General features: G+C 48.2%; 1 protein-coding gene across 2 annotated transcripts in view; it reads left to right on the top strand.

Annotated features, from left to right (window-relative positions):
* Window positions 1-12,174, top strand: part of grid2 (glutamate receptor, ionotropic, delta 2) — a 377,520-nt gene extending 365,346 nt beyond the window's left edge. The window contains exons 15-17 of one of the 2 annotated variants that reach the window (XR_004761248.1): window positions 1,318-1,558; window positions 6,406-6,489; window positions 9,464-9,594. Coding sequence is in view for 1 of the 2 variants with exons in the window: in XM_035379838.1 (XP_035235729.1) it covers window positions 1,318-1,558; window positions 9,464-9,901 (679 nt within the window). In the remaining variant the exon portion in view is untranslated. Of the gene's footprint in view, window positions 1-1,317; window positions 1,559-6,405; window positions 6,490-9,463 lie in introns of both variants that reach the window. The other variant, XM_035379838.1, reaches the window with a different exon arrangement.
* The last annotated feature ends 963 nt before the right edge of the window (window positions 12,175-13,137 follow it).

A 13,137-nucleotide genomic window follows, 5' to 3' on the forward strand; every position in this document is an offset into this window, starting at 1 on the left:
TTTTTGATACTTTGTAGATGTGTGTGTGCATGTGTGGGTGTGGGCATGTGTGCATTAGTGTGTGTGTGGGTGTGGGCATGCATATGTGTGCGTGTGGGGGTGGGGTGAGGATGGGAGGAGGGGTGGGGGGGGTTCTGCTTGCTGCTGAATATGTGTATTTCAGTTTATGAATATGCGCAGTCTCCTCTAATCTGCCTTTTTTTTTAGAGCTTTCTGTGTCCTCCGGTATCTTCTCTCTGGAATGTAGGCAAAGAGATTTCTCTGTAATTCAAATCAGTCAGTGAATAAAAGCCCTTATCTGGCTTCAAGCTGATTCTTTTTCACGTCTTTATTTCCTTAGCGTTATCACGATTGTAGCACAGCCCCCAAGCTACACTACAACATGTATTAACCCCCCCCCCCCCCCCCATCCAAAAAAAAGAAAAAATAAATTAATAAATAACTTGAATGTGTACATTCAAGTGCTGAAGGATTCAGTAATTATATTGTGGTAGATGCTGCCCTCTGGTGTCCAATGAAGGGAATGAACAGGGAAGTCGTCACAGCTTGATCATGTGACCAGGGGGACGGCGATAAATTGACCCGGTCATCAGGTGACATGGCACAGGTGCTGATGGGAGGTGAAGTCCAGGTCCTGGAGGTTGAGGAGTTCACTCAGACTGGATCTGGACCCCTCCCCCTTTCTGTGTCTTTTCATCAGCACTTCTGCAGAGACCTTTGGCTGACCTTGTCCGTGTGAGCGCATCCCCGGCCCTTCGACTGCGAGAACATCCCTTATTTGATTTATCATTTCGTGGCGGGGCGTGTGTGAAAGGCTACGGGCCGCGCGGATCACGGCGAAGTCATCGCGTTTCGAGAAGAAATGATGATGAACGACTCGACCCGTGCCTTTTCATAAATCACTAACGGTGAAAACAAGTTTTTTTTTTTTTCCCCCCCGTTTGAATCGATGCCTCGCAAGAGTCCGCTGTGCGGATTCGCTGATCTTCACAAAAAGCGCTGATCGGCAGCGTCGTCGGAACGGTGAATCGGAGGAGCTGATCCAAGCGATTTAACGACAGCTTAATCCTAACAGCAACATTGGCTAATAAAAGCAAACTCTGAGAGCCAATGGGAAGACATCACCCGGGCTTGTCTGTAACGTGCTGCGATGGCAGAAGTGAGGGCTTCGGTTTCGCTGTAAAGCATGTGAACGCCAGACTACAGGTGCTGTGTGATAGCAGACTCTGTTGTTATGACTCATGTTTAATGTAAACTCATTAATATGTAATGAGTGGAATGAGTGACTTGGGGGTGGGCGTGGCTTGTCCTCGGCAGGATCCTGGAGCTGCAGCAGAACGGGGACATGGACATCCTGAAGCTGAAGTGGTGGCCGCGGGACGGCCCGTGCGACCTGTACTCCACGGTGCAGACGCAGCCCCGCGGCAGCGCCCTGGACATCCACAGCTTCGCCGGCGTCTTCTGCGTGCTGGCGGCCGGCGTGGTCCTCTCCTGCCTCATCGCCATGGTGGAGACCTGGTGGACCCGACGGAAGGGCTCACGGGTGCCCTCCAAGGAGGTGAGGGGGGGCGGGGCGGGGCGGGGGGCGGCAGGGGGGTCACCAGGACAAGGGCCGGGGCATGGTGGGGGTGGGGGGGGGGGGTCACCAGGACAAGGGCCGGGGCATGGTGGGGGTGGGGGGGGGGGGTCACCAGGACAAGGGCCGGGGAATGGTGGGGGGGGGGGGCGGGGGGACGTTTGGTTCAGGGGGATGGAGCACAGATGGAAAACAGTGCAGTGTCCCACACACACACACACACACACACACACACACACACACACACACAGACATGTACATGAATACACACATACAAACGGGGGACCAGAGGAGCATGCTGATTGGCAGACAGAGACATAAACGCACTCTCAAACCGAACCCGATTGGTCGAGCACGGCGGGTCCCACGGAAACTCCGGAACGGGGGCGGAGCCTTCAGAACCGCGAGGCGGTTCGGGAAGCCCTCCAAATCAGCCGGAAGCTGACCTAATCTGACCACCAGAGGAAGCTGGGCCGCGTTTGTGGGCCTCTTATGAACTGTTGCGGATTGGCTGATTTGACTGAATTCATTTTGCAGTCATTCATTTATATGGACTTACATTTGCTGCTGTAATGAATGTGCTGTTCGGGGCGTTCGGGACTGCTTGTGCTTGCTTAAGGACAAGACAGAAAAGGTCAAGTGATTTTAATTTCGCCAATTATAGAGTGATGTCATTATTTACGCCATTAACAGGTGATTGGTGCATGGAGATCGGACTGTTCTGTTTAAAATAATTAGATACAAGCATAAGAAAATAGAACGACGTGCACTGCTGAAGAGGTGCATAACATCCGTTTTATTTTAGCGAACTTCTGTAACGGATGTTACACGACCCAACAAAACTCCACCCGCAGATATTAAGGGATGGGGACATAATGTTCTTACAGGGCCCAGGAGTAGGCTTGGTGTTCCCTGGTCTAGACTGTCGCCGGTAAGATCTAAACCTAGGGTTCGCTGTGTAAACGGTCTAATCACAGCAGACCCAGTTTATTATCGAAGCGACTGAACGCTTCTGCTTTGATTTGGCAATAGAAACTCCTGCTACGGCTTCAGAGGCCTGGTATGCCAAATTAATTTCCAGTATGAAGCTCTATAATGTCCTGTACAATATTCCCATTTCAATTTTATTTTGTTCAAGAAGATGGAGAAAAATGACTATTCTGGTTTACTCGTGATATTTAACATGCACTCAAGTGGCAACAGTTTGTGATTAAAAATAAATTGAAGACATAATGAGAACATTGGGAGAAAGTAAATTTAGATTAAATCTAAAACAATAATGTAATAATGCAAAATTACTTTTACGCTGAATTTGATCATAAGTTAATTATTTAGAAAATTAAGACAGATAACCAGCTAAGACAAAAGGACTGTGTAAAAGCCAAAATAAAAGATTAAATAATGTAATACACAGTAATACAGTAACATTGATAAGGTAAACACATTTCAGTTCAATTTACGTTATAATTAAAATGTGGTTTGTGATAAAAAAATAAATACCTTGCAATTCAATTTAAATTTCCAATTAAGATTAATAATATCAATGTGGCATTCACATTTTGTACTGCAGATAACCCAAATAATTAAAACAGTTTGCAGGTAAGTCACGTGCTGGTTTTTACAGGTATGTGTGATTTGAAACAGCATTTTCCTGGCAGGTAGCTAAACCCTTTGAGATTAAATCCTCTAGAATTCCAACTGAGCAAGTCAGAGGTGATGGTAACAAGGGGAAAAGAAACCATCAATCATCGTTTTTTAATAGTCATTTTATGTGCGTTTCTCACCATCACTTCTCTCTGCAAATACGGAACTTGACCCCAATCCCAACCCCCATCCCAGCAGCGACCACCGCCCCCCCCCCCACAGCCCCCCCCCCCCACCCCCGCCCCAGCTCACGGCTGACGGGTAATTGAACCGGACCCGCGTGTCAGCACGGGGCCTGCCAGAAGTTTAAGTTTAAAAAACGGATCTTTGATTTCATTAGTCATCCGCGGAGAAGCTCAAAGTGTTTTTGATCAGGGAGCCGAGGCGTGGTGTCCAGGGTGAAGCTGGCCCCCCACCCCCACGGCTCCGTTCCCCCCCACCGCACCCCCCCCCCCCCAAACAAAAAAACTAAATCACAGCAGCTTTTATCTGTCAGTATGAGCAGCATGCCGCCCCCCAGGACACCCCCAAATTCTACCAATGCACGGGGTGCCCTGCTGTCTTTAATTGAAGTATCTTTATGACGAGACTGTGAGTTGCAGTCGTGAATATGTGAGGATAAAAATAAATAGCAATAGAAAAAATATGTGGGCATTTATGTTTTAGTAATATATAAATAATAGATATAATAGGCATGGGAATAATAATAGTTATAGCTATACACAGTAAGATGTCCTGTGTTAATTCAACTTTTAACAGATAACATTTGGCCCCACTCTGGAATGTGGAGATCAAACGTGATCTGTTGAGAGTTGAATTAACACTGTTAGGGTTGAATTAACACTGGTAGGGTTGAATTATTACTGGACATTTTACTGCGCAGCGGTAGTAGTGTCATCAGTGGTAATGGTCATGGTAGTAGTTGTTCCAACAAGCTAAAACGAGATCGTCTTGACGTCTTCCAGGCGTCCTCGTTCAGAAAGCACGGTCTCACCTGTTGTCACGATGCAGTCAAACTACCCCTGAGACACTCAGTTTCTGTTTCATAAACTGCTGGCTCACGTTAAGTTGTATTATCACTAATAAAAAAAAACCAGCTCAGAAGAGGGGCGGGAGGGGGATCCTGTAGAGCCTTTGGCATTCATTTTTTTTCCTGGCTGGAACCCACGTCCCCGCCCGCTCTCGGTGTCCATGGTTACCGCAGAACGGGGTCCGGCTGGGCCTAGCGCAGCGTTCCGGAGCGCTCCAGCAGGTGTGACACACCGCAGGTGACTGCAGCGGGGTGCAAGCGCGCTGTGCGCATGGACGCACTTCCCTGTTTTAATAAGAACACCCCGCACTCCCCCTTAACCAAGACACCCCCCCCCCCCACCATAACCAAGCCCCATGCCCGTCCATAACCAAGCACCCCCCCGCCATAACCAAGCCCTGCCCCTCCTTAACCAAGCCCCACGCCCCCCCCATAACCAAACCCTGCCCCTCTTTAACCAAGCCCCGCCCCCGCCACTCACACTCACACACTGAACCCATTGTCCGGCACACATACAGACACGTACACACACACACACACAGTTGTACGAACACACGTATATTCACACACATATACACCACACACAAGCAAACACATCCATAGTCTGTAGTACAGACCCAAAACTACAGAAATTGTGTCACCGTCCAAATGGGACTGTCCAAGTGGACTACACTGTACACACACATACATGTGAGCACATACATCTTTGTTTTTTTCTGTCTTTGAGCCATCACATTTTTTTTTTTGTTTTTGTTTTGAAAAAGTAATGGATACCTAAAGCTCCACCATATATTTAATGTAGGTTTACGTGCACAGTCAACCCCAGCAGTCATTGCTTTTATTGACGTGTTCACCCAGCGCTGTATACTCTCTACGGACAGTGTCGCCCACACATTGTGTTTGCTTTGCTCACATTTCATTGAACCTCCGCTTTGAAGAGAAGCAGTAAACGTGTTCTGACCGGTCGGAATTACGTTTTTAAACGCGAGCCTGGGAGAAAAATCGCCTGAGCGCTGCAGTGCAGACAATGAGACACATTTTTATATTCACAAATATTGAGTAGGCTTTCCGCTCCGAATCCGCCGGTCGCAGCGATAAAAACAGGCCAGATCTCATTTCTATAAACCCGGAGAAACGCATCAGGAGCGATTCCTGTTTTCTTTGTCTCTCGTTAGGTTTTTTACCGTGTCAGAGCTTTGCCGCTGGTTCCTGTCCCTGCGCTTGTTCCGCACGATGCTGCCTGCCTGCCAGCGCGGCGCCCAAAACTTACTGTGATCCCTCCAGCACGCACGCGCTCCCCGTGGAGCACGCGGGACCCCCTCTGAGCCCCCGCCGCAGAACGTCCTCCTCTGGCTCTCTCGCTCTGTGGCCGTGCGCGCGTCAGGCGCCAAAAAAAAAGAGGGAACGGAAAGGAGTTTGTGTTTCTGTCTCTGTCTCCCCGCACGCACGCACACACACACACACACACACACGCAGCACACACACACGCACACACACACACACACACACACACACACACGTAGCACACACACACACACACACACACACACGTAGCACACGCTTCGTAGTTTTAGCTTGTCCCCGTTTACCCCCCTTGCTCCTCTGTGGTCCCGCTGTCGCCGTCGCTTTGCCGTGCCTTCCGCTCCGCGACGCGGCGTAACGGTCCTCTGACAGTTTGTCTGACAGTCGTCGCGAGAGAGTTTCCCCTCCGCCTCACCCAGCTCAGTCCTCTGCCCAACAAAAAACGGCATTTATTTGCTAGATCTCCTGCCAAAAAACGCTCGAAAATAAGTGCCTCGCCTCTGGGCCCGATCGGAATAAGATCTCTGGAGAGTCACGCAATTTAAAAAAAAAAAAAAAAAAAAAACATTTCAAAAAATAGAAGTGGCATAACGAGGCGGCTCAGTCATTCGAGAAACAGAAAGAGGAATTGATATCTGAGGCTGATCTTTGCAGGCGATGCCCGTGGAAGTCCCCGGGTGTTCGCCTCGCCGCTGAGTGACAGGGCGATTGAGCGAGGAGGCGGGGTGTACTGAGCTCCCAAGCAATGTCTGTTTTACTCATTTTCCTGACCTCAAGATGTTTGATTCTGTCAAAAATCGTGTCTGATTTACTGTCTGGCTGAAAGATTTCATTCCTTTTTTTTGTTTTATAGATAAGTACTCTGTGTTGAGGATTTGGGTAAAAGCGGGCGAGGGAGAACAATGCAAAATGCCATTTTTACATCTCACCCTTCCAGGTATCTGGCTCCTCAGATATAAAAACAAAAAAAAAACAAAAACACAAAACGCAGACCTCTGTGTGATGACTATGCTGTCTGTTTCTCTGCTCACCCCTGCCTCTCTAAAAATCTCTCCACCACCCTCCCATCTGCCTGCACTCTCTCTATCTTTCTCTCTCTCGCACTTTATCACACATGCACACACACACACACACGCGCGCGCGCGCAAACACGCACACGCACACACACACTCACAGCATGATTGCCAGACAAGACAGAGCTTGTCAGGTGAAACTGAAATGCACGGACCTCACCTATAGGGTGCCCCCCCCCCCCCCACACACACACAGCCAGCATGCTGGGCCTCCCCTCCCGCCTCAGTCTTCCCGCTCATCCCTGCCCTGTCCCCAGGCCCCGCCCCCCTTCCCATCAGCCACTTCACCTTTGAACCAGACTTAATTATTATTTTTAAATTTCTTTCTCTTTTCTTTACTTCAGGGCCTGGATTGAAAGTGCGAATTACAATTATAAACTTGACAGTGATTCACCTCCCAGTGACAAAAACTGCAGCACCTGCTTGCTCCTATATGTTAAAAACCTGTATTGAGTGAACCAGAACAGTAGCACTGCTACTGGTGTTACTGAAATAACGCGAGTAAATCTGAGGCATGTAATTGGACGACCGAGTGTGATGTCACTCTTTGTACCTCTACTAAAATCTGCCCTTGACACATTACTAGGATGTTCTGTTGACAAATTTCAGCGAATTATGCACCAAATGACCAAAACTGTCTGGTCTGGTCTGGAGCTGTTTTTTATGGTTTGGGCTAGGCCCATTGGTTCCAGTGAAGGCAAATCTTAATGCTACGGCATACAATCGCATTCTAGATGATTCTGTGCTTCCCCAACAGGAAAGTCCATTTCCTGTTTCAGCATGACAGTGCCCCCGGGCACTCGGTGGGGTCCATATAGAAACGGTTTTGTCAAGAACGGTGTGGAAGAACTTGACTGGCCTACACAGAGCCCTGACGTCAATCCCATCCAACACCACTGGGATTAGTTGGAAAGCCAACTGTGAGCCAGGCCTAATCGCCCAATCATCCCTAAAGTGGGAGAGCGATCCCTTACGCAATTCCCAGAGCGGCACGGCGCTCCGGAGTGGGCGGAATTCCCGGCGCTCGGGAAGACGAGCTCCCCTTTTTAACTGCTCGCGGGTGACATCACCGTCGCCGGCTGGCTGCCGAAGGGCGATTCGTTTGTTACCGCCGTTTCGACACACCGGCCGAAGCGTGCAAAACGTGAAATGCGTTCCCCTGGACTGTGCGTTGTGTAGAGCTCTGGGGAGTGAGTTCTCTGCACACCTGTGTTTGCACTAGTGTTCAGTCCGAGGTGATGCCTTGTCCCTAAGTTAACAGAGCACTCGCTTTAAGCTGCCAGGGCCGGAAAACTAAATGTTTTTTCTCCATCTCATGGCTTTCCTGTCTTCAGTCCCCCTCCCCCCCCCCCCATTTGCTGCTGTAAATGAACACGGAAGACACATGAGAAGCTCCCCCCCTGGGTCAGCCATTTTATTCCTGTTGTCTGACTGGTCTGTCTTCTGCCACTTTCTCTCTTGACTTTCCTCACTCCTCTGTTCTGACCCCCCCCTCCCCCTTCCCCCTGCTGCCCCCCCCAACCCTGACCACCTCGTGCCCCCCCCCCCCCGTCTGTGTTATGTGAGGCCAGGTCCCCGCGACAAACAGCACCCCCTCCTGCCCCCTCCCTCTTTGAGGGACGGTTGCCGTGGCGAACCCTGAATCTGCACGGCTGCCATGGCAACAGCCCCTCCCTCTCCCCTCCTCCTCATGGTCAGTGGTTTCCACCTCCTTTTGGAGAAGGGGGTTTCCCTGTCAGGGAGGAGAGGGCTCCCCCCACCCGCCCCATCGATTGAAGAATCGTACCCCTTGTACAGATCCCTTCAGCACAAGCACGAAACCCCCCTCCTCTCCAAATGCAAGTTTGAGCAACACGGGACGATGTGTTTTTCATGTGAACGCAGATTATGTGTATTTGTGTGGATCGGCAGCGTTTGGGTAATTTAATTGTTGCCACCAGCAGTTGCAAGGGGAGACTGGCCTAGGCCTGAGTCCTTGAGTTCAGCATTGGATAAACGGTGACCTTTTTACACCTGTGAAATTGTGCATTAAATGTAAAACATTCGCACACAAAATTTTTGGAAATTTTCGCCAAAAGAACTACAATATACTTTCCACCCAGGGGTAGTGGTCAATGCAGATGTACTCTTATGATCTATCTTCATATTAATGTCTTCCTCAACCGTGGATAAGACACTAAAAATACTTTTTTATGAATGAATTGCCTGCGAGTGACTTTGAGGGGATTTTTTGTTGCCGTTGATGTGAATAAAGCGCTCCTGTGGCTCAGAGCCGATGAGCTCGGCCTCTCTCCCCGGTGTCTCAGAGGTTTCAGTGCAGACCCACAGAGCGTCTTCCCCCGCGTCGGAATGTGTCCGTTTGTGTGTTTCTCCTGACTGCGGTTCAGTCTCCGTCTCTCTTCCCCTCCTCCTTTTGTCCCTCTCTCTCCCCTTCACCTCCTCCCCTCCACCCCTCCACCCCTCCGCTCCACGTCTTTCTCGTTCTGTCCATCATTCCGCATTTCCCCCGTAATCGCATCGCGCCATTTCTCTCGAACCTTGCTTTTTGAACGCTTTCCTCCTGAAATGATCCCATGTTGTTCCCCCACAAATTTACCCACAAATCCCTGCTCCCTTCCTCAAAAACCTTTTTTTCTTCTTCTTTTCTTTCCTCCCCACTTCTCTCCTCTTTCCTCTAAAATATCCCCTCCCCTTCTCTCCTTTCCTCTCTTGCCCCTTTTTCTTCCTGTAACAACCTCCCCCTCCCCCGGCTCCTTCCTCCTACCCCCTACCGCCCGCCCCCCTACCCCCTAAACCCCCCACCCCCCACCCCGCCCGCCCGCCCGCCCGACCCCGCAGGATGACAAAGAGATCGACCTGGAGCACCTCCACCGGAGGGTGAACAGCCTGTGCACCGAGGACGACAGCCCCCACAAGCAGTTCTCCACCTCCTCCATCGACCTGACGCCCCTGGACATGGACTCCCTGCCCGCCGCCCGCCAGGCCCTGGAGCAGATCAGCGACTTCCGCAACACGCACATCACCACCACCACCTTCATCCCCGAGCAGATCCAGACGCTCAGCCGCAGCCTGTCCGCCAAGGCCGCGGCCGGCTTCAACTTCGGGGCGGGGGTGCAGGACCACCGGACTGGCGGGGGGGGCCCCTTCAGGCAGCGCGCCCCCAACGGCGGCTTCTTCCGCAGCCCCATCAAGACTATGTCCACCATCCCGTACCAGCCCACCCCCGCGCCCGGGTTCGGCTACGGCAACGACCCCGACCGGGGCACGTCCATATAAGGGCGCGCCGAGGGCGGAGAAACGCGTCACACACACACGCGCACACACACACAAGCTTACACACACACACACACACACACACACACACGCGCGCACGCACACACACACGTACCCGCACACATATACACACACACACACACACTCGAGATCTGTACATAGAAATCTTTTTGAAGTTTTCCAAATTTTTTGTGTCGCTTTGCTTTAGTGGGCAAAGTTGGGGGGGGGGGGGGGGGGGCGTTGTCCTTCCTGAACTAAGAGGAGAGAAGAGGAGGAGGAGGGTACTTTTTTTTGCTTTGTCGGTGTCGTCGTCCAGATTATTTTTTTTCTTTTTTTCTTCGTTTTTTTTCTTTTTGCTGTGGCGGGGGTGAGTTTTAGGTTTCCGTTTTTGGAGGTGCGCTTTTCCGACGAAGAGACCATGCGTCTGTACGGACGGTACAGCAGTGGAACTTTTTATAGAAGCGAAGCGAGCCGTCCTCTCCGCGCGATCCACGGCACCGTACCTGCAATAACTCCAGGTCTGCTTTGGCGGTCCATCCTCCTTGTGGGACGGAGGAAGGGATCTCGCGTGCGCCGGGCCGAGCCGAGCCGAGCCGAGCCGAGCCAAACCGAGCCGAGCCAAACCGAGCCAAGCGGTATCCCGTCGCTCGGCACTTCAGGCCGGAATGGAAAATTGTCGTCCGGTGCAAGAGCGCTGTTCCCCCGGTGTCTGAGCTGACGTTCCCAGCCAGGACCACCATCATGATGCACACAAGACTCCGCCCATTGATAATACTGCACTGTACCAGTGCCCACACATACCTGTATGTGGCTGTATGTAATTCCGATTTGTTCTCACCTGCGTAGTGCTGGCTATTTTCAAGGTGGGAGCCTCAAGTCAAACACTTTAAAACAGAAAGGATCTGAGGAACAATTTCAAAAAAAAAAAACTGAGGAAAGACAAAAAAAAGACAAAAAGAGAAAAAAGACAACCGCAAGAAAGAGGACTTTAACTGCAGCTGAGGCTTCTGTGTGTCTTTAATTGAATTTGTTTTAAATATAACAAATCTTAATGCGTGGAATGTGTTTGGTCAGAAAGTTTAAAAAAAACATTGTGCTGAGGTGTCTACTTGTTTTTTTCTCTTCTGGTTTTGAAACAGAAATTTGGACTTCTATCCTGTTATTCTGATTCACACCATGTGTCATCACTGCCATTTTGATTTTTCTCTTTTTTCTAGTTACGACTAACGTCAAAGATCGATAAATGTCATTTTTTGACATTTTTATTCGAAATGCCACCTGCTGACTGCTGTGTATAAATCACCCACACATTCACGGATATTCATGGTAGGCTAGGAGACGTGAAGGTCCACTCCTGGAGAGCCTCAGCTCCTGATTGGCCGAGGGAGGTTCTAACCTGCAGTAACCGTCCAATGAAGAGCGAGTCCACAATCATGCATCATCACGCCATTTGGAACAGGGATATTACAGCAATCCTATAGGAACTCTTTTGAAATGTCTTTATTTTATTTCTTAAATGTTAAGGATAATGTTTATCTAATGTTTTTTAAGTGCCAATTGTTTAAACAAGGCCATTAAGGTGCAGTGGAAGAAAAAAAAAAAGATAAAAACACATTTTGATGAAAAAAGCAACCAAATCTTTTCACTAACACTGTATTAATATTTAATAATGTTAGTTGTTTAGAATGAGCTTTCAGTTCGTTATCTTAAGACTAAATTGCAAATGTTGTGCGTAGAGAACAGCAACAGTGTTGATGCAAGCATTCTAGATGTTTTTTTTTTCTTAAGCTATGGCTATCGAATGAAGATAGGAATCAGCCAACATTTTCAAATTGCTTTAGTATAAATGAAGAGACATTATAAAAAATGTACATTTTACATGTTGATGCTAATTTTGATGGGATTTTTAAAGAGAAACATAAGCCTAGCAGTGATTTAGCAGCCATTCCACTTCAGACAGCCTCTCCCATTCCCTCACAGAAAGTCCATTTCATCTGAACTTTGTTTTCAGTTTGGTTCAATGATTTATGAAGGAGGCAAGTTCTTAAAAAGAAGCATGCTTAAAACTTGCTATGCCTGTAACATTTTTAATTTCGTACATAGAACACACAGGATTACTTGATAATTTTCAACTGATTACAATGTACAGTATTTAATATAGGCCTATTTTGTTGTATGTGTTGCATATTATTCAAATGGAACAAACTGAGGCCCCTGTTACAAGTGGCAACGCTTTCTGTGTATAATTTGTCTAATAAACTTGTTTTCTACAGTGGTATGTTTGTGTTGTCTTTGACCTTCAGATGTTCCATTCCAAAATAATTGTCACGTGGGGGGGGGGGGGGGGGGGGGGGGGGGGGGGGGGGGAGTGGGGAGTGGGGGGGCTGGCTTTTTGTTTGCCCTCCATCCCTCTCCTCCCCCGCTCGCATCCTTAGTCATGAAATTTAAATGCAAAAAAAAAACTGTTTAGTTTTTTTTATTTTTAAATAACCATTCTGTACAATATTTTTCAAAGGATTTTCTTCAAACAGTTTTCTTCGTTTAAGAGATGCTTCAGCATCTACGACTGTAACTATTCTGTTTAAAACATGCATACTGGTTTGTGTCCACTGTGCTTGAATCCAGGTAAATGCACATAAATTTGTTGTTCAGAAATTGGGAGTCCTTCACTCTCAAAACAGATGTGTTATAAACAACACATAACACGTAATTTTTTAACACACCTCCATGTCTAGTTATGGACAGCACATTTTGTGTTACTTTCAAGACTCTGCTAAAAAGTCTATTTATAACACAGAAATTGTATATTTGTCACAGGAAGATGGTAACTTTTTTTTGTCCGGCAATAGTGACACAAAATGTGTTGAAAGTAACGCAAGAGTGGTATCAAAAAGTGTGTTGGATATTAACACATCCTTTTTGAGTGTGTATTAATGTAATCTTCAATTAGCAGCATCATATAATTAGTGTTTAACTGATTGTCACGCCATTATCAAAACAGTTGTCTGTTTCTGCATGTTGCTACCTGCTCTTTTGGATTTTGCGACCAAAAATATAAATCTTTTTTGTTGTAAAAAGATTTGTCAGTAAACAACGTGTGATTTTTAAACAAATTGTATTGGATACTTGTATACCTGCAGCAAACTCAAGATGTTCCATTGAAAAGCTTTTTTGTACCTCAAGAAGGTTCTATGAGCTCAGCACTATTTTGTAACCGGTGGTTGTACAGTAAAATCCAT

The sequence above is a fragment of the Anguilla anguilla genome, chromosome 10 (assembly GCF_013347855.1).
Source record: "Anguilla anguilla isolate fAngAng1 chromosome 10, fAngAng1.pri, whole genome shotgun sequence".
Taxonomy (NCBI): Eukaryota; Metazoa; Chordata; class Actinopteri; order Anguilliformes; family Anguillidae; genus Anguilla; species Anguilla anguilla.